The sequence below is a fragment of the Aedes aegypti genome, chromosome 3 (assembly GCF_002204515.2).
Source record: "Aedes aegypti strain LVP_AGWG chromosome 3, AaegL5.0 Primary Assembly, whole genome shotgun sequence".
In the NCBI taxonomy this organism is placed as follows: Eukaryota; Metazoa; Arthropoda; class Insecta; order Diptera; family Culicidae; genus Aedes; species Aedes aegypti.
In genome coordinates this window covers 380,792,362-380,814,531 of record NC_035109.1, presented here as the reverse complement: position 1 = coordinate 380,814,531, position 22,170 = coordinate 380,792,362, and the positions used below count along the sequence as shown (strand labels likewise).

The 22,170-nt window shown below is 39.4% G+C and overlaps 2 protein-coding genes across 2 annotated transcripts in view; one reads left to right on the top strand and one right to left on the bottom strand.

Moving 5' to 3' along the window:
• LOC5571926 (exportin-5) overlaps positions 1 to 14,140 on the bottom strand; it is a 33,996-nt gene extending 19,856 nt beyond the window's left edge. Inside the window, exons 1-2 of the mRNA XM_001659973.2 lie at positions 13,947 to 14,140; positions 13,468 to 13,717 (exon numbers count right to left, since the gene is read on the bottom strand). Of these exons, the coding sequence (XP_001660023.2) occupies positions 13,468 to 13,586 (119 nt within the window). The 5' untranslated portion in view covers positions 13,587 to 13,717; positions 13,947 to 14,140. The remainder of the gene's footprint in view (positions 1 to 13,467; positions 13,718 to 13,946) is intronic.
• Positions 14,141 to 14,314: 174 nt separating this feature from the next.
• LOC5571925 (methyltransferase-like protein 16 homolog) lies at positions 14,315 to 21,537 on the top strand. The gene is made up of 2 exons (XM_001659972.2): positions 14,315 to 14,592; positions 20,248 to 21,537. Exons 1-2 carry the CDS (start codon positions 14,488 to 14,490, stop codon positions 21,529 to 21,531), a joined length of 1,389 nt encoding a protein of 462 aa, XP_001660022.2. The 5' UTR covers positions 14,315 to 14,487; the 3' UTR covers positions 21,532 to 21,537.
• The last annotated feature ends 633 nt before the right edge of the window (positions 21,538 to 22,170 follow it).

The following is a 22,170-nucleotide window of genomic DNA, read 5'->3' as shown; positions in this document are numbered from 1 at the left end:
CTTTCAAGAATTCAACATGGATGTTTTTAAAAAGGATAACCCTAAATATTATCTCAGATATGCCACATGGAAGTCTGCATTTTTTTAGTATTCTTTTAATGAAGTCCTGTGATTCCTCCAACAATTTTCCCAGGACTAACACACACAGATTCCCGGTAATGACATGTTCAACAGTTTGCCTTTGCGGACGGTATAGACCTAATTGGAATCGAGTCAGTAGAATAGGCCTTCGTGCCTCTGAAGAGGGAGACAGCGAGAATAGGCCTGACCATTAAGTCTACCAAAACGAAGTACATGCTTGCATGTTAAGATAGAGTCAGGCTTGGTAGTGTAGGTGCTGAGGTAGTGTTTAATGGGGATGTGTTTGAAGTTGTTGAAGAATTTGTTTACCTTGGAACACTTGTGACATGTGACAACGACGTTTCCCGCGAAATGAAAAGACGTGTTGCGGCTGCGAATAGGGCCATTTACTAACTACGTAACCAGCTTAGGGACGATTCAAATATGACGTCCATCGTTTTACAGGATATCTAGACCCCCCTCCCCCCTCTGTCACGCTTTTTACAATACCTCAACGCACTGTCACACTTTCGTAGAAGTTTTGCCCAAAACCGACGAAGATGGAGCTCTACAATACGTCCGGCAATGGCGTGACGCTACGCTGTAGCCACCAAAGTATCAAGGTAGGTATATCGGGAATACTTATTTATCTCGATATATTATATAATTTTCCGTATTTTCCCCGGTCATTAGGAATTCCAGTTTTTTTTTGGGTTTTTCCATTGGATTCTCATTGCAATGTTTCCGACAGAAGAAGAGAAAACCTTCATGTCAAAGTGAATCATGAAAGTGTCCAGGTAGTTACCCTATCAGAAAAAATCTAAAGAACCTCTGGAATAGTCACGTAAGAGTCTCTGAAGGTTTGTCTAGAGTCTCAAAATTAATTTTAGACAAAATCGTGACAAACTGAATCAGGTGAGTATTGTGCAATTGAATATCTCAATCCTCGAATTATTGAAATCAATCCAAACCATTGACAATCAATATCATGCAACGATGTTTGTTCGAGCATTTGCCATAGGAACGCGCTTTTGATTTAGTGGGTTTAGGATGTAGGCGCCGACTTCACTTCTAGGTTTAATCAGTGGAAATATGTCTAGTTCCTTTCTTGAAACTTCTAGTAAATTCCTAAAATTATTTTCAGCAAAATTGCTGAACAAATCCCTTCTCAACTCTTAAAGTCAATCCAAGCATAAATATATAAAAATATTTCTGAAAAACTCTGATTTTCCAGCTTGCCTTCGGAAGGAGTTTAGATCCTTTTAGAAGGTAGGTTAACTATGTACAACCGATGATTACTGTACAATCAACCAGCAATTAATTTAGCATGCCTGCACATAGCATAAGCGGAACTCGAGCTCAAAAAGTGGCACCCACTTCAATATTTGCATCAATGTCATATATAACAGGTCCGGCTCTTAGTATGTGTTTGCTTGTATTAGTCACGAAAAAGATGTAAACAAACGATCAGCTGATGGTGACGACAAGGCTGCGAAAAATTTTGTTCGCAGTTTGGAAAGTGGCGAACGCTTCATCTGAACTGGAACAAAAACAAAACCAAACGCTCCCGAGCGTCAGAGCGCTGGCTTATTCGCATCTGTCGACTCCCGAGTAACTGAAGCAAAAAGTGATTCGCGAACGTGTTCGGAGCTGCTCAGAGTCATATTGTGCTTTTGGGAAAAAAGCTGCTTACCCTCCGAGATTTATGGTTTTCAAGGGCTTTTGATTACAAACTAGTAGTTTACTATCGATATGATGGTTATACAATTAATTTGTCTGTCAAAACCATAATAAATTACACCTTGCTCGGTTACTCGCGAGTAAACGCTCGCGAGCTTGTTGCTACTTCTTTTGGCATGTTCTCCCGAGCAGACGGGTGCGGGCTTACTCACACCTAGCCAGATCCCGAGTCTGTGATGTTTGTTATGCACTGGTATACACTCGTGAGCTGCTTCGTGATGCGAACTTTTCCAGCACTGATTGACACCACTCGTATCCAAGATTTTTGAATCAATGTAAAAGGCTATGTTGTTTCTAGCATATGTGATAACGCTGTATTAAATGTTATGCACCCCTATTTTTGTTTACGTTCGAATGTTTTTTCGATCGAAAGTCACTTCGCATTCCCGTTTATGCCGGCAAAATCAAATGTGCCATGAATTGGTTCGAATAGTGGTTTCTGCGCTCGTGTATATGGACCAATGCACGCGTTCACGTATTGACGTTTGAGCGTTGCCGTGTCATTTACGTGACCATGGAAACTAGTGAATTCGCCACCGCTCAAACGTCAAACTAATGAACTCGTGTATGGACCGATGCACGAGTTCACTAATTTGACGTTTGAGTGGTGCCGAATTCACTCGTTGCCATGGGCTCGTAAATAACAAGGCACCGCTCAAAAGTCAAATTAGTGAACTCGTGCATTATTCCATTGACCCATACACGTTACATGTCACCAACACTACTTAAAGATTGCTGGTTGAAAATATAAACAAAGATCAGCTGTTCCCAGCAAAATCAAATGGCAGTATTTTCAACCAGCAAATTTGCGCACGTGTTCGTGACACCGCTCGGCGAGAGCTTAATTGGATTGGATCGAAAGTTGGATGCGCCGTAAACAAGAATAGGGGTGATAATCTACACTGAAATGAGTCTATAAGTTATTTTTATCAGGATTTCCTAGTAGATTTCACTGCCTGCTTTTGAGTTTCAATTGCAACCATATAAAGCATAAAAAACATAGATAAAGCAGGTCGAATGGAACATAAGTCAAATAAGTAGTAAGTGCATTGATTGATGGTAATATTATAAAATTCAATAATATACTTGGTACATGCAGTGCATATAACTTTATCAAGCTTGGAGTCATCGTGGCTTCTATATGCGCGTAGTGCATATTGAATGAATCATTTGCGCAAGGACAGGAAGATGTTATTTTGGTCTGCTCGTACCGTGATATGTTTACCTCACGTTTTTTCAATCCTCTAAGTGGTAAGTTCATTATTTACTGCAAATACATAATGCTAAAACAAAACTTTTTATTTTTACAGAATTGCGAGGCACTAATTTAGACCTCTCCCGTTCCATGGATCTGGTACTGGATGTTTGTATCATGCTGTTACAAATCGGTAATTACATTTAACAATCTCTATACAGAAAATAATTTGTGCTCATATATCCTCAGAAAAAAACATCTCATCACATTCATACGATTGATGTGCTCAACCCTAATCATGGACAAAACCCCATGATCAAATGTGAGAGTTAAGGGGCTGTCCATTAATTATGTAAGGGGTTATGGGGGGAGGGCGGGTTTGCGATTTCTTACGTGCCATACAATTTATTTTTAATTTTCATACAAAAAATCTTACCATGGGGGGAGGGGAGGTTGAAAACCCCCGAAAATTGTCTTACGTAATTAATGGATCGCCCCTAAGATGCCAAAACCTCTGTTGTTGAAGTTAAAGTGCCCATGTTCGACAAATAAAATGTTGAAAATGTTTTTAAACTGGGTTTTATTTTATCGCTAAAGAGAGTATATCTTATTGATAAATATTATAGTTACAAATAAAATTGAAATAATTTGTATATGTAATTAATAGAATTTGCAAATAGTTTACATCATGGGGCAACATCTAGATCTATCAGTTTAGCAAATAATTCGCACATGGTAAGGCCAATTCTAAACATGATATGCGTTGCATATACATGTACCACACTTGCTTTTTGCTCATATCATGTGGTTTCCATATAACTCTTAACGATGGTTTTTACTCTTAAGTTTGTTCTATTAGATTTTCCAATAGTGCAAAATTATATGCGTTGCATATAACAATAGGGGTATTCACTTAACAGCGTAAACTGCTGCGTAAGTCATGCTAAATTGGTTATCTGAAATGTTTCAAGATATTGCGTACACGCTAACTTGAAAGTACCCATTAAATGGGTATCATGTACCCATTTTTATGATCAATATGGAAGTGTCAGAAAAAGAGTATTTTTCAATGACATAAAAAAGGGTATTTAAACCTCATTATGAAGAAGTCTCTCTCATGGCAAAAAAGAGTAAATAGTATACACGATAGTTCGGAACAAAAAAACAACGCCATTACACATGTTTGTTTAGCCGCAGCGAAAAAAAAAGTTTTTAAGAGAAAATTACGCGATTTATCGAGAAAACACTTTTGGATGAGTTTTTTGAACGGAAAAATAGTGCATACCTTATTCTATCAATACGTAATACCGGAGGAAACATTGTGTAAAGGTCATGATTTTCACTTATTGGTTTTCTTGTTGCAGATATTTGTACACGCTAACTTGGAAGTACCCATTAAATGGGTATCATGTACCCATTTGCAAGAAAAGTGGTTTAACTCATTTAAAGAGTAAAGTCGACTTACTCATTAAAGAGTATCGACTGCGAACTTCAAATAATGGGTATTTTAAACTCTTGGTCTCAAATATAAACATGGGTATTAAAACCCCATTTTTATCACATATGCAGTTTTTGAGGTTATGGATTTAAGAAAATTACATGGAAAATTCCCAAATATATAAAAGCGTAATTGATAGACTGAAAATCAGATATTTATTTCACATTTTTAATGGACTTTAATATATGCTTCATTTTCCTTTGCGGAAACAAAAACGACGGTCAAATCTGATGGTGCTGGTTCTTTCCCTCCGTAACCGGAACGTGCCTCGTGAGAAACCATTTGATCCAGAATCGATGCAGCGTTCAGTATTGCCTTGAATAAGCTAATCATCTTCTTGGGCGTCTTTCAGAGCATACAAATATCTGCAACAAGAAAACCAATAAGTGAAAATCATGACCTTTACACAATGTTTCCTCCGGTATTACGTATTGATAGAATAAGGTATGCACTATTTTTCCGTTCAAAAAACTCATCCAAAAGTGTTTTCTCGATAAATCGCGTAATTTTCTCTTAAAAACTTTTTTTTTCGCTGCGGCTAAACAAACATGTGTAATGGCGTTGTTTTTTTGTTCCGAACTATCGTGTATACTATTTACTCTTTTTTGCCATGAGAGAGACTTCTTCATAATGAGGTTTAAATACCCTTTTTTATGTCATTGAAAAATACTCTTTTTCTGACACTTCCATATTGATCATAAAAATGGGTACATGATACCCATTTAATGGGTACTTTCAAGTTAGCGTGTATGCTCTGAAAGACGCCCAAGAAGATGATTAGCTTATTCAAGGCAATACTGAACGCTGCATCGATTCTGGATCAAATGGTTTCTCACGAGGCACGTTCCGGTTACGGAGGGAAAGAACCAGCACCATCAGATTTGACCGTCGTTTTTGTTTCCGCAAAGGAAAATGAAGCATATATTAAAGTCCATTAAAAATGTGAAATAAATATCTGATTTTCAGTCTATCAATTACGCTTTTATATATTTGGGAATTTTCCATGTAATTTTCTTAAATCCATAACCTCAAAAACTGCATATGTGATAAAAATGGGGTTTTAATACCCATGTTTATATTTGAGACCAAGAGTTTAAAATACCCATTATTTGAAGTTCGCAGTCGATACTCTTTAATGAGTAAGTCGACTTTACTCTTTAAATGAGTTAAACCACTTTTCTTGCAAATGGGTACATGATACCCATTTAATGGGTACTTCCAAGTTAGCGTGTAAATAACCAATGAAGCATTTCAGAATGTTGAAAATCAATCTTAGAATGCTATGGTAATATCAGTACGACAGTCAGAAGTCCAAACAAACATTTTCAATGTTTTGATATTGCAAGCCATTACGGAAGAATGCTGATCACCAAATTATGCAATGAATAAAGGTCGAAATACTAGGTGCTAGACAACTTTTATCGAAAACTGTAAATGTTGGCTATTCTTCATCTACATGGTCTCCATTTGCGTTAGTCTAGAGTTCAGTCAACATAGTTGAAGCGGGTACGTGATGTTCGGAATTGTCGGACATTAGCCATATTAACGATGTTTTTGGAATATTCAGGTTTTTTACGCTTAGGATCATAAAAATGACCACTTCTACATGCTTCATCCAAAAGAATTAACAGAATAATATTTTTCGGGTGAAATAAGGCCAATGTTTGGGATTTGCAGCGTGCGGGCAATCAGCACGGTACATGGAGCCTGGTAGCATGTGCGATAGGAATTTAATTTAGTTTTATTTTTAGTTTCATCATGCCCCCCCCCCCCATAGAACATCATCCCTATACCATTAATCCCCCCAATTAAATTGTTCTGCACATTATTGAGCCGATATCACATGATGATTTTGTGATTTTGTAATAGAACACACGCGCAAAAAAAATCCTGAGTGACAACCAACAACACACTGGCTTTCAGTGACTGCATTTACCTAGGTCAGATTCAAGCTAGAAATAAGTTGAACAAAGTTAATTCATACTGCACATCAGTTTTAAACGATTGTCTACCGTCGGTAATGTGGAATAGATCAGCCGTGGAGCAAAATTATCAAATTTAGGAACCAACGAAAAAAAAAAACAATTTTGTTTTTCTTCTTCTTCTTCTGGGTTTGCTGATGGGACCGGTGACTGTAGACCATATGCCCAGTGGGTTTTTCGTTGCTTTATGTTTTTGATGCCAGCGCAGTCGGGCACCAAGTACTTGGGCACAAACTCAAGCACTCGAGGAGTAGTTTGTTTACAAGTCCAATTTCACTTTTCTCAGAAAGTGCACCACGTCTCGAAAAGTATTCACGTTGTTTGATTTGAAAAGATCCACAAGTGTCCAATATTTGCCATCGAAGTCGTACTCCGAACGGGTTATAGCGTACTTGTTACAGTGTAGAATTACATGGTCTGCCGTGTCTTCTGTTAGGCAAACATCGCAATCCGGGTCATCTACGATTTTTATCTTGGCTAACCAGTTGTTTGCGAAGCTGTGTCCGGCCATCAGACGATTCAGGCTTCGCACCTCTTTATGGCTCAGCTGCTTATTTTTGTACCAAGGCTCATCGCTGTAATTCGGCTGTATAGAGAAAAAATGCTTTCCCTTCTCTTCTGCGTAGGTAGTGTACCAGTCGTTTGTACTACTTATTCGTATCTGGTTGAAGATTTGGAGTGCATCGCTAACTAATATTCCGTTTTCTAGGATTTGATCCGATTGTATGCCGGCCCTTGCCAACTCATCTGCTACTTCGTTGCCTTTAATTGCTATGTGGCTTGGAATCCACTGGATGGTGACATTCATTGCTGTTGCTCGTTCGATTATCTCTTGGATCACAGTGTTCTTCCTTGCTTCCGTCAGCTGATATTCAACTAACTGACATGATGATAAGGAATCTGTGAACAGTACTGCTCCCATGATGCCACTATCGTGAAGGTGCCTCAACGCCACTAGGATGGCATATAATTCGGCAGTCATTATGCAGGTCTCCTTATTTAGCTTCAGGCTGATTCTTCTATTTGTAGATTCACAGAAGACTCCTATACCACAGGAGTTACCAACCTTCGATGCATCTGTGTAGATGTAGGGCCGGTGTTTGTATTTGGTGTTTTGCAGGAACAGGAAAGTTTGTTTGAGGACTCGGGGATTGCAGTTCTTTTTTGCTGGTGCTCCTTCCATTAACACAGTTTGAATGTCAAGCGGTTTATGTTGGTACACCGTGACATTCTGAATGATTGCATCGAAAATTTGCAGGTGTTTCAGGTATGTTCGCTCCATTAGTGTAAGCATGTCTTCTGGGATATCTTGCCCTCTGAGTTGTAGCAGCTGTTCCGCGACTACGCTGCCGTTTTGAAAGTGTTTCGATATTTCTTTGCAGGTCACTTGTTCCAATCGTAGATCTAACGGACTTTCTCCTGCCAAAGCTGACAGAGTATTCCTTGGGGTGGTCTTTGAACATCCGGTGATTTTTCGCCAACATTGATTGATGATCACCTGCAGCTTTTCTTTATTGGTTTTACTAGCACTGCCATACGCTGTGCATCCGTATTCGAGGACACTTCGTATGAGAGCCTTGTATAACATACGCATGGTTTCTGGGTGTCCACCATGTTTTATCTTAGAGATGACCTTCAGCATGTTTATACGATCCTGTATTTTATGACAGAGTTCTCGTATGTGTGTTCCGAAGTTGGTTGACCGGTCTAGGTATATTCCCAAGTGTTTATAGCTGATTACTGTTTCGATAGGTTTCCCTCCGATCTTCAATCCTAGGTCCACCTTACATGCTTTGAAAAGCATAGACTTGGTTTTCTCAGGATTTATTACCAGATTTAAATCCCGAGCTTTTTCCTCAAATTTGTCGACCTCTTCTTGAGCAGTTTTTTTGACATTCTCGAGATTGCTTCCAGAGACAACAAGGGTGAAGTCATCTGCATACTGCACCAGTATTACTTTTTCGTTCGTTGTGTCGTGCAATTCCGCAGTATACAGATTGAACAGGGTGGGTGAGAGCACATCACCCTGTGGCAATCCATTACTGATGGTTCTCGTGATTTCTTCTTCACCGCTCCTGATAGTGACTGTTCGATTTCGTAGAAACGCCGTTATCCAACAAATGTACTCCTGAGGTATCCTCAAACCTCCCATGATTTGCTCTAGTTTATCTGTGCGGACTGCATTAAACGCGTTGCTCAGATCGAGGAAGACTCCAATAGTGGTTAATCCGTTTCGCCTGTTTGACTGGATGAGGTTCAGAAGATACGAAGTACATGTTGTGGTCGATTGTCCTTTGCGAAAGCCGAAGGACAATTTGGGCAACAATCCTTGGCTATCGATATACTGGTTCAATTCTTCTAGTACAGCTGAGTTAACAGTTTTGGTCAAAGTAGGCAATAATGATATTGGTCTATTGCCAGCAGGAGTTGTGTTATCTTTACCAGGTTTTGGTACTGCTATTATGCGGATCTCTTTTAGGTGTTGTGGTAGACTACTTTGTCTCCAATAGTTGTTCAGATCAATCAGGATAAGCTGTGATACCCGAGGTTTCAGGGATTTGAGCATATCATATGTGATTCGATCGCTTCCCGGGGCCGATGACCTTTTTCGGCGGAGTATGTTGTCCCATTTATTTTGGTCGATTATGTCGTAGTCGGCTACTTGCGTATAACTAGTTTCTGCATTCTGGTGGATATCGTTTGGCCCTAAATGGAGGTCCATGAATTCCTTCGCTAGTTCGGGGCTGTCCTGAATTATGTTGTTGCGTAAACCTGTTTTCCTTCCAGTTAGGCGTCGTATTTTTGTCCATAGTTCACTTGAACTCGTCTGTGGATCTACTTCCTCTGCAAATTTGTTCAAGCTTTCTTTGATGAACTGTTTCTTCTTTCTTTTAAAGATGGCCGAACATCGTTTCAGTTCAATTAGATTCTCCATTGTACTGTCTTTATTGAATGTGGCCAAGGCGTTTTGTTTGCCTTTCCAGGCCGACTCCACGTCGTCACTCCACCAATATTTGGGTTCGAATCTATTGACTATTCTATTCTTTTTCATTATTAGTCCTACCTCCCGGTTGAGATCACCTATACTGCATACCGTATTCGTAGTGATCTTAGCTAGGTCAGTTTCGATCCTTTTCTGATTGTAGATGTATTGATTCTTGACTGTTTGTCCGGATTTGTACCTTATCTCGATTAACAAATGGTGGCTTCCTATTGCTTCCTCCGAAACGGTCCAGGAGCAATCTAGCACAAGGTTGCTAGAAGCTAGCGTAAGATCAATGGCGGTAGCTTTTTTGTTCAGCTGTTGCGGTCGAAATGTAGGACTTCCATCATTTAATAGAATCAAATCGGATGAGTTGATCTCTTGTAGTAACGCCGCTCCTTTAGGCGACGATTTATCATTTCCCCATAGTGTATGGTGGGTATTGAGGTCCCCACCAAATATAACGTTAGGATATTTCGCTAACTCTACTAGAATTCGGTTGATGTCTTGTTGAAAATCCTGCGTAGATGTCGAGGGAGCAGAATATACCGCTACCAGTACTAATTTTAGTTTGGGTATATAGATGGCCACGCACTGACTTCCATCACTGGTTGCCGGCATGGATACTGTCTGGAATCCATAGTCTTTATGCAGGTATATGGCTGCTCCGCCATAGCCGTCATGCCTGGATTTAATTATTTTGTTGTATCCGCTGATATTATACTTTTTGGAGTTTTCGAGATCTTCATTCGTCCATGTCTCTGACATTAGGGCCGCTGTATATGACCCTTTCACAAGTGTTCTTTGTAATTCTTCTCTATGTTTCGAAACACTTTGGATATTGCATTGTAATATTTTTATTTCTTTTTTATTATCCATTTTTGGTTTTATTATGGTTGTTGCGTTCAATTTTTATGTATTACGTCAAAACTTAGATATTTCTTACTCGTTTCGATGAGGTTCTCTCTTGCTTGTCCTTGCAGGGTCCGGTCTGCAATAATTGCGCTGTAGTAGTGCTGTAGTGCTTCTTGAATAGCATAGTTGACCGTCGTTTGCGACATTGTAGCTTGTTGGCTTCGTGCATCTTGGATTTTCCTTTGCCATTGTTCCTGCTCATTCACTTTGTGGGGGTTATTTAAGGCTGCTCCGGCAATCACATTCGAAGGCGTTTTCCTGATTCGCTTCCTTTCTTCTTCCTCGGAATCCGATTTAGTTGCTTCGGGTTTCTTCTTACGAGCATCTCGAACAGGTCTTTTCGGGAACTTGAAGGCTTCTTTTTTCAGCTGTGATGCGTAGTCTTGACCTCTGAACTCATCAGGCTTCGGTTCATCAACGAACTCAGCGAGCGCGTTAAAGCTGTTTGAGGTGACAATTGGGAAAAGTTCTTTGGCCTCGAAGAAAGTGAGTGCTTTTCTCGCCATTACCGCCTTAATGTTGTTCTGGCGTTGACGCTCTGGGCAGTTATCATCTGTAGTGCTGTGATTTTTCTTGCAATACACACATCGATGTGGTTTCGAGCAGTCCTTGTACTCCTCGTCCGAATCGTGCCGCTCTCCACAGCCGTGACAGCGCCGAGAACTGCGGCAGTTTACAGTCTTGTGGTTGTAGCGCAAACAGTTGAGGCAGAGATGTGCTTTACTGTAGAATGGTTCAACTTTGATGGAGCAACTGTAAAGCTTAACCAGTTCGGGCAGCTTGTTTGCCCTGAAGGTGACGCTTACTCGAGTTGATGGGATTTTGGCGTTGTTGACAAAGCGATGAAAACGATAGACGTCCATTACCGGAACTAGGCAGTGCAAGTCTTGCATGATTTCCTCGTTGGATAGGTCAGTAGGTATTCCGGCTACTACGCCTGTTACCGAGACCAGATGTTTTGCTATGTAGGCTTTGTATCCGTAGCTGTCTACTACGCTATTTTGGACCAGTCTGTTGGCCGCTGAAAAGGAGCTGACATATACTAATACCTTCTTCTTTCCTGCATTTTTGATTTCTGTAACGTTGTTCGTAACTCCGAAGATTTTACGAAGCATTCTTCCGACTGAGATTTTGTTGATGGTCTTCTGATGGTCCGAGTCCTTTAGTTCCACGTAAACGCGAAACGGTCCGTCATCTTTGTCGGTGTAGAGATAGTCCTGTTTTGCTTTATCGTTTCGTTGTCCGTTTGGGGGTGGCCCGTTGTTCGTTGCATTTAGAGTTGATGTTTTCGGGATTGTGCCGGTTGTTGTTGGTGTCTGTAACGGTGGCGGTATTGGTGGGGTTTTGTGTATGTCATCCGTCTCCATGATGGCTCCTCTTTTCCTTCATTCCAAGATGGCGGCAGACGGCGCGAGAAATTTCACTTAAAACCACTTTTACAAGTAGCTACACTTTTGTCTGTATCTCGTAATGATAGAGAACAACTGTTTTCAACAATTAGGCAACTTGACTGCTATAGACTGTGAATTTTCACTGCGAAACACTGAATTTAACCAGGAGCGATAACCAAACTTGACTTATCTGTCCAATATGGCGCACTTGCAATTTTGTTTTGGAACAACACATTTTGGATTGACTGGCTGACGTTTACAGTGGAACACTAGATTAAAAATTTATGATTTGACATAGCCTAGAATCAGAAGAGGAATATTTCATTTGAAATGTTTCATTGCTGCAGTTACACAGAATATCATTTTACGCGACTTTAAGGCTAAGTAGCCCGTCATTCGTTTTGGTAACAATGATTACTTTTCAGGTGCATTTCAAAGTGATAAAACTCAGTCTTGATAGTTTATATTGACTTGAAAATGTATCACTGTATTCGCTAACATGCATAAAGTATGCTGATACTTTTTCAGCTGTGTCAGTGCAAATTCAACTGATTTTCTTTAATTCGAAATCGTGAGATGAATTAGCAACAATCATCAACGACGCGTACAAATTTCAATGACGGCCTACTTCGCCTTAAGTGAATACCCCTAATAATCAAGAATATCAGCTCCGTGTACTAATCTGCCTCTAGATCTGCAACATATTTGTTATAATCGCTCTTTGTATAAAATTCATGCTCAGGAGTTTGTGAGTTTGTTGTGCTACAATAGGGCCAGATATGAGAAGGAGCTTGAAACTCTTCGCGGGCCGGATGCGGCCCGCGGGCCGTACGTCGGACAGGCCAGGTTCAAATTAACGGGAGTACACTGTACCTCTACAAAGTTTACAGTCCGATTGAATTCGGTGGCATGATTTAACCGGAATCTTCTGATGGATTCATACAGCATTTATTGTGCTCCTTCGGCGGCTTGCAGGAGAAGAGATTAAATAAATGATTACCTATAAAAAATATTCAGCTGTTACTACTCTCAAGCTAAACTGCCCATAACTGCATATTTGTAACATTCGACAAAAGTAGGCATTGAGTAAATGGACTACAAAGTGTGCATTTTATGGCAGTATGGGAGGAAACTAAAATTTCTAAAAATTACCAGGAACTCAAAAGTGCTTATTTGAGGCTGATATTTTGTACAACTCATATCGCATACTAGGTGAATTGTCAGAAAATAATTGTGATAGAAATTTCATTGCTATTGCATTACGAGGCCCATTTGTAATCTCAATGTGACTGTTATGCGATTATAATTACCAATGTGACAAAACAACTTGGTATTTTTTTCGAATTTTCTAGAACAATCTCACAGATTTCAGTAAGTTGATCGAAAGTATTTATCATTTGATGACTTTCCATGGTATTAACTCCAATTTGTCAAAAATGTCGAATGTTACTGTTTTGCAGTTATGGGCAGTAAAGGCTCTCATTTTATTCATGCACTGTTCCCTCTTCAAGAGATTCCACCCATATTGCCTTCCATCTTTCCCTTCCCTATTCTTTTTTATCGGGTAGATGATGAAATAAGCTCAAATATTACGTTGGTACAAAACCCCCAATTGACGGGGAACGTGCCTCTGGAGCCGGCCTGATCCCCCCTAAAATGCTACGTCATTTATAGACGATCTCCTTAAACCACCAAACACCTACCTCTCACAAGCCACATATGCGTCCATTCGAGCCGCCTGGGAAGCGGCCGGATCCATGGTGATTTTCACTGCTCGGGCCAGCTCGTTGGCGAGCCCTACGACTTCTGCTGCCGGTTCCATTTGTCTGGCCAAACCCCGCTGTTGTTCCAATTTCAACACTATGGATGAGTATAAAGTTGGCTAATTGGTTGTCCGCTCCGAGCTTCCTCCTCGCAACTTCCTTCCTCTTGTCAAGAGTATGAGTGCGTCAACTGCAAAAAAATGGCAATTCAAAATAAATTAACAATCTTTTCTTCATCACATCCTTCGAACGATACCCAAAAATCGAGGAAAACATTGCATATCAAACAATGTTCTGATTCGCCCACTGTTTGCATTGCATGGGCTAGTTTTTTTTCCCACCTCATCATGTTGCGTTTGCGAGGCAGGCCTTGTGCGGACATTCTTCCCACTTTGCCGGTCGAAATTTTCACCACTTACCAGACTTCCCGCGGGCCGCTAATGGTGCATCATTTCCGCCTGCTTTCGGTGGATGTTTTCCGACTAGCCTTCTCCCAAACAAACGCCGAAAAATGTGATAATTTTCGTTCCGAATCTCCTATGTATAACCACAAAAACTGATTTCGTTCCATTCACACATTCAACTCGATGCGATCTCGTTCCAGAACTCGCAGTCAGACAAAAGTCAAGCCACCCCAGAAGACGTCGCGTCGCTTGAAAAAAAACATCACACTCAGGCGCCATCTAGGTGGGTACTCCGCGAAGCTCGCCAACCATATCGGCCGAAGGCGGTGGAATTCCGACAGCAGTGTAAACGTGGCTGAACAAGAAGGCGGCAATGTGGGTGCGTTTGGCGTGAACGACCCCAACGAATGGAGGGGTCAAAACAAATTCGCAAAAAACAGCGCGCGACATCACACGCGGATTATACGTTTCGGGTTTTCGTTGATTGTGAATCGTAATATAATAGTGTTTATAATAGTATTTATATATCAGTTAGTGTTACAACTAGTGAATTACTATGTCTATGAACAAGTTTATGCATCCACGGAACATCTATCGGCAGAAGCCCGACTTCAAAGCGCTGGTCAAGCAATGTCCGGAACTGACGGCAGTCACAACAGTCGTGAGTATCGACAACAAAAGGGTGTAGGGTGAAATGATGTGCTATGGACGGGTTGCATGAGCAATAGCTCTTCCAATAATTCTAGTGTAACATTTGAAAAGGGCCTATCTGCAAAACGTAAACATTGAGAAATTCTCAATTGAAGATTCCGTACCATATTTATAATTCCTATTTTAAACCCATTCGCATTTTTACTAGTTTCATACCTGTGTTCGACACTCATTAAAGTCTGTTGCGTGGCCCATTATGTTTCTAATCTCAAATAACAGGAAAATTCGTAAAAATTGTTGAATTCAAACATCATCGGCAGATAGGCCCTTTTATGAATCTTCAAACCAGTTAGGCCCTTTCAGTTAGGCCCTTTGATTGAACATGGTTTCAGTTAGGCCCTTTTATAATTTGCTAATTTTATCGATTTTCGAATTGGTTTGCATAAATCTTCAACAAAATTTAGCGATTATGTGAAAAAACACTATATAATAGCTAAATATTGGAAATTTTCGGTTGAAGATTCATTACCATATTGATTATTCCTATTTCAAACCCATTCGCTTTTTACTAGTTTCATACTTGGGGAAGATCCAAAAATGACGACCATCGTTTTTCGGGATTTCTAGAACCCTTCTACCCCCTCTGTCACGCTTTTTCTAATACCCAATCCATGCACTGTCACATTTTCGTACATCCCCCCATTGGAGGAGGTCCCAATTGATGGACGTCATTTTCGGATAACCCCTTGTGTTCGACACTTATAATGGTCTATTACGTGGCTCACAACGATTTGAATTTCAAATAGCACAACAACTTGTAAAAATAGTTCAATTCAAACATCATCCGCAGATAGGCCCTTTTACGAATTTTCAAACCAGTTAGGCCCTTTTTGAATTTGCTAATTTTATTGATTATTGAAGTGATTTGCATAATTCTTCGACAACATTTAATGATTATGTGAGAAAACAACACAATATCATACAAGCTAAATATTGGAAACTATTCTATACAAAATTAGCAACATATTGATTGTTGATATTTCAAACCCATTCACTTTTTTTACTAGTTTTATACTTGTGTTAGACACTCATTATGGTTTATTACGTGGCCCAGAACGTCTGTAATCTCAAATAGCATAACGACTCGTGAAAATGGTTGCATTCAAATATCATCAGCAGTTAGGCCCTTTAATGAATCTTCAAACCAGTTAGGCCCTTTCAGTTAGGCCCTTCGATTGGACATGGTTTCAGTTAGGCCCCTCCAGTTAGGCCCTTTTATTAAACATAGTTCCAGTTAGGCCCTTTGGGAATTTGTTGATTTTATAGCTTATTGAAGTGATTTTCATAGTTTTTAAATAAAATAAAGCGAGAGAAAAACAATGTAATAGCTAAATGTTGGATATTCTCGGTTGAAGGTTCAGTACCTTATTGATTATATCTATTTCAAACCCATTCACTTTTTTACTTGTTTTATACTTGAGGGCCTTCCTTAGCCGAGCAGTTTAAGTCCACGGCTACAAAGCAAAGCCATTCTGAAGGTATCTGAGTTCCATTCCCGGTCGGTCCAGGTTTTTTCGTAATGGAAACTTCCTTTACTTTCCTGAATATAAAGTACCTTCGTACTTGTCACACAATATACGAATGCGAAAATGGCAACTTGTCAAAGAAAGCTCTCAGTTTATAACTGTGGAAGTACTCATTGAACACAAAGCTTAGAAGCAGGCTCTGTTCCAGTGAGGACGTAATGCCAATAAGAAGTATAAGAAGAGTTCTTGCAGGGCTGTTACAAAAACAAACGAATTTGTTTTTGTGAAAATCGCGACTTTTGGAACTCGATCCACAACTAGAGGCAACCAATAAAAATAAACAAATAAAAATTATTCAAAATTTTTAATGTAATTGATTTTTTTTTTCAGGATAAAAAATTAGGTTTTCAACTAACTTCGCATTAAGATTATGATAAAACTAGTAAAAACGAGAATGGGCTTGAAATAGGAGTTAATATAGTACTGAATCTTCAATAAAGAATTTTTATTAATTAATGTTGATTTTCTCACATACCTAATCGATTGTTTTTGATCTAAAACTTTGAAAATCACTTCAATAATCAATAAAATTAACAAATTCCAAAAGGGCCTAACTGGAACTAAGTTTAATAAAGGGGCCTAACAGGAGGGGCCTAACTGAAACCATGTTCAATCAAAGGGCCTAACTGAAAGGGCCTAACTGGTTTGCAGACTCGTAAAAGGGCCTATCTGCCAATGATGTTTGAATTCAACCATTTTCACGAGTTGTTTTGTTATCTAAGCTTTAAAACGTTATGGGCCACCTAGTAGACTCTTATGAGTGTCGAACACAAGTATAAAACTAGTAAATAGGAGAAAGGGTTTGAACTATGAATAATCAATATAGTACTGAATCTTCAATAAAGAATTTTCAATATTCAATGTTGATTTTCTCACATAATCGATTGATTTTGTTCTAAAACTTTAAAAATCTATTCAATAATCAATAAAATTAACAAATTCCAAAAGGGCCTAACTGGAACTATGTTAAATAAAAGGGCCTAACTGGGGGGGCCTAACTGAAACCATGTTCAATTAAAGGGCCTAATTGAAAGGGCCTAACTGGTTTGAAGACTCGTAAAAGGGCCTATCTGCCGATGATAATTGAATTCAACATTTTTTACTAGTTTTTATGTTATGTTAGATTTAAAACGTTACGTGGCCCAGTAATAGACTATGAGTGTCGAACAAAAGTTTAAAACTATTAGATAGCAATGAGTTTAGAATAGTAACAATCAATATGTTACAGAATCTTCAATCGAGCATTTCTCAATTTTTACGTTATGCTGATAGACCTTTTCAAATATTTCACTAGGTTCCATTATGTGAGAAAAACACATTACAATGGCTAAATATTGAAAAATATGGAGGAAAATTTAAAATGCACGGGAGGGCCAATCTGATTTTGATGGAAATTTTCAGTTAGGCCCTTTTATGACCAGTTAGGCCCTCTTAGTTTTATCATTTTCAGATAGGCCCTTTAAAATTTGAATAAAATTACCATTTATAATGCATTTTGCATGCCCGTAAGAGTATGTAGGAGTAATTTGCGTAAAAAATGATACGAATAATGAATAATCAAGTTTGTTTACATTTTGCAGTTAGGCCCTTTTCAAATGTTACGCTAGAATTAATGGCTGGTAGTAGGACCCTTATTAGACAATAAATTGGTCGGTGTTCATACAAACCGGACCAGATAATATTTTGGGGTTCTAAAGATACGTTAGAAACTTCATCAATTCTGATTTTTTCAAATCAAAAGTTTTTAACTAACAGGCTTACGTTGAATGAATGAATAAATTAAATTAAATTAAATGATATTTATCAGGATACAGAACTATCAAACAGACAAGTTCCATTATAACAGCAAATAAGGTAAATATTTTGTTGTTTCGAATGCTTTGGGTGCCTGAGACTAGTTTAGTCTGTCTGACCAAACACCGACCAATTGGTCTCTATTTCGATGCAAATCTCTAAAAAGTCTGTTTTTAACGGAAGGTCTTTAAAGTCTATTTTAACCAAAAGTATTTTTTCCTTATTCTGCTTGCAATGAATCCTGCTGCCAAATTCGAAAAACTATCAGAGACTATTACATGACTGTTTCCCAGGCTCTTCAAAATTTCCTGGAGCACCTAAGAATAACCCACGAGATCATCAGTATCGACAGCACTCTCTAAAATTACGCGGTAGAAGAACGACAGCTGATATTTTTTTTTGAAGGAGGCTGGACTCTTTACCTCAATATGACCCCTGCTAAGCCCTGAACCTGCATAGAAATACGAAGTTACCACATCCCCTACCATTACGACCCCTGCTATGACCCTAAACTCGATACGAAACTTGCACATCATTCGACAACACCAGCAAAAAGACGAACACCGCAACATAAACTCTGTTAATTATACAATGTAACTCCCTCCTCCCTCCTCCTTTTCAAATACCCCCCCCCCCCCCCTTCTTTATATACAGGGATGGACGGGCTGAATTTCCCCATAATAAAGAGTCAATTAATTAATTAAGCCTAATTTGCTACTGAAAAGGAATCGCTAAAGAAATTTCTCGCCGATTCCTTGCAGAAATTTTCTACAGCGACTCCCATTTGAACTGACATTTATTTTCAACTGCGTACTACGATCAGCAAAAATCAGGCTTTAAGCTAGGTATGCTGTTCCGCTCAAGAAAAGTAAAAATTTCTGCCTAAGAAATGGTCAAGAAATTTCCTAGCTCCATTTGAATTGACATTTCTTTTTAACTGCGTACTGCGATTAAAGAAAATTGCTTTTCTTAAGCATTTCTGTTGAAGTGCATACTTAGCTTTAAGGCCGGTTTGCTACTGACAAGAAAAGGAATCGCCTATCTCGATGCGTGGAAAATTTCTCCCAAGAAATGGTCAAGAAAATCACTTTTTTCTGATCTCAGTACGCAGTTGAGAAGAAATGTCACTTCAAATGGGGCACTCTGTTGGAAATTTCTTGACCCTTTCAGTCAAGAAATTTCTTTACTTTTCTTGAGCGAAACAGCATACTTAGCTTTACAATAGAAATATCAATAGTAGAACGCTAGTGGCGTTGTTGTCACAAAACTGATTTGAATTATTATCACCTTAAATTATGGCTTTTCATTGTTTGTTCAATGCCATATCGTTGTTTTGGTTTTTAAAATTAATCTGACGCTTTGAGTCCCGGTAGTCATATCTCAAAAAGATTCTAAGAGAAATGTCTGGTAAAATTATTTGAGCAATAAAACTCTTATCTTCTGGTTCCTGTTAGGTATCTTTTTGTTTTCTTGGTTCCCATTTTATCCCTATTTGGTCTTTTTTTTTTCGAGCAAGAGGTGTCTAAAGTTACTGTTTTCAAGACACTACCAGTCGCTACCAATCCTGCAGGTAATTGTAATAGCAATTTGTTTTGACCATATCTCTAAGACCGTAGTGGATTATATACCGTTTTACATAGCCACTCAGCATGAAACATTTTGTGATGGGCCGCCTAAGGAAAACGTCATGGAATGCATAGAAAAACAGCAAAAACTATCGTTTAAATGCAAGTGACCATGTTCTGTTCCATGTTATGTCGATAATTAATGTCAACATCGACTTCAAATACACCATATGGGGCATTATGAGCCACCTCATTCAATCGTATTATTTTTATTATATCGCAAATTTCATTGGATGCTTAAAGCACAGACAAACAAACGTAACAGCTAGAGCAATTATCAATTTAAAACATAGTCACGTGAACATTTACGCCCAATGCTAAAAATACTTCATTTGGGCAACCGTGAACTAGGTGGCGGTAGTGAGGCTCAAACTCGAACAAATGTGATGCGAGCGCAACGAGTGGCCCGTCGGCCAACTACCAAATGTTAGAATTGGGTTGATAAATTACTTTGAAGTGGATTTTTTTTTTAAATGTTCGAAATGAGGTTTTATGAATTGAGCCGGAAAAAATTGTTCAGCAATGTCATGAAGTAGAACCTGGAATAAGTACTATACTTCTGTTCATATAGGCTGCTATTGAGGCCCTTGCTCCGATGTCGATTCTAACTATCACAAGTAGAATTCCAATTAAAGAACTGAATTACACTTTTTTTTCTAGGATTTGAACGGCAGACTGAAACTGGACTACAAGGACAAGAAGGCCCTTCAGCTACTCACGACTTGTCTGCTCAAACGAGATTTCGGTTTACAGATCGACCTTCCCCCGGACAAACTGGTTCCGACGTTGCCCCTCCGATTGAACTACATTCTCTGGTTGGAGGATCTAGAAGACGCCCTCGGATGGAAAAGCCGACCCGAGGTAAGAGGACTGGATATAGGCTGCGGGGCGTCTTGTATCTATCCGCTGCTGGGAGTGGTTCACTCCAAGCACCGTTGGAGAATGGTCGGGTTGGAACTGCTGGAAGACAGCGTGATGGCAGCCAGGAAAAACGTGGAGGGCAATAGCTTGCAAGAGTACATCGATGTGGTACAGCAGGAATCGGAGGACGGAAGCATTCTAAAGGACTTCATGGGTGAGAAGGAAAGGTTTGATTTTTGCATGTGTAATCCTCCATTTTTCGATGATCACGATGGCGCGGTACATGAAAATCGTACATCGCAGAGAAAGGAGCCCCCAAATGCATCTACTGGAAGCGATAAAGAGTTGCGAATAGAGGGTGGGGAGTTGCGCTTCTTAGAAAGAATTATCGACGAGAGCCTTGAGTTGAAAGAGCGAATCACGGTGTACACCTCAATGATTGGTCATAAGAAAAACTTTGAAGAGATCCTTCGAATCATGAAGAGGCGATCGATCAGCAACGTGACCACCACAAGATTCTGTCAAGGGAACACCACACGTTGGGGAATCGCCTGGAGCTTTTCAAGTGCCGCCCTTTTGGCAAACGTACCTGACCGATTTGAACAGGAATCTTCGAATCGGAAATCAGTAGGAAAACCTTTGGAAGGGAAAATTTTATCTTTAGAAGATGTTGAAAATTTTGATTCGGCGCAGACGAATCTCTTGTCTGTCCTTAAATCACTCGATCTTCAGATAAATCCTCTGAAAGGGGAGACGGAACACATGTGGGAGCTGGTAGCACAGGACAACACTTGGTCACATCAACGTCGAAAGCGACGAGAGGCAAAAAGAAAGCTGAGTCCAGGAAGTGAAAACAGGAATAATCAGGAGCGTGAGCTTGACGGGGCCTCCAATTCAGATGGAACTCCCAGTAAGAAGTTGAAGTCGGAACAAAGCTGCTGTGAACCGGTACTGAAAGCAGTGTTGTGTTTGAAAAGTAAAGAAGGCGGGTACTATCTAGGGTTAAGTTATTTGAGCGGCATAGCTGGAAAAGATGCACTCAATCAAATTTTGCAATTTGTTAAAAATAATATATGTTCGTAAAAAGAATACGTACCTATCCAATAGTTCCGAAATGCCCTCAGTTGACCTTCTCTTTCCACGGTAGCTCCAGAGCTCTCTTGATTTTCGACGAACTTGAGACAAACCGAATCAGATGAATACTATGCAACAAATGATTATATCCTCATCAGATTAATCGAACAGTCAATTAACTTTTTCAACAGAAAATCTATTGATTACCAATCAATCTATTGAGAAAAAAAACAACTATTTTTAATCGATTTCGAAAAATTTAGCCCATTTTCAACATTCTTGGAAGAAAATTTATCCTCTTCGTAGAAAATGTGCGCCTGAATTCACCAACTGGTCAGAAACTTTGTTTTAATATATGAAACTGGGGTTAGAGCCAAAAGCTAAATATGTTGTTTACAGTTCAAATACAGCAAAGAAACTCCTTGACTGAATGGGTCAAGCAGAGAGCCCCATTTAAAATGACATTTCTTTTGAACTGTGTTCTGTGATCAAAGAAATGTGGTTTTCTTGACCATTTCTTAAGCTAAATTTTCCACGCATTGAGATAGGCGATTATTTTTCTTGTCAACAGCATTATTGACAAGAAAAGGAATCACCTATCTCGATGCGTGGGAAATTTCTTCCCAGAAATGGTCGGCATCAGTCAGA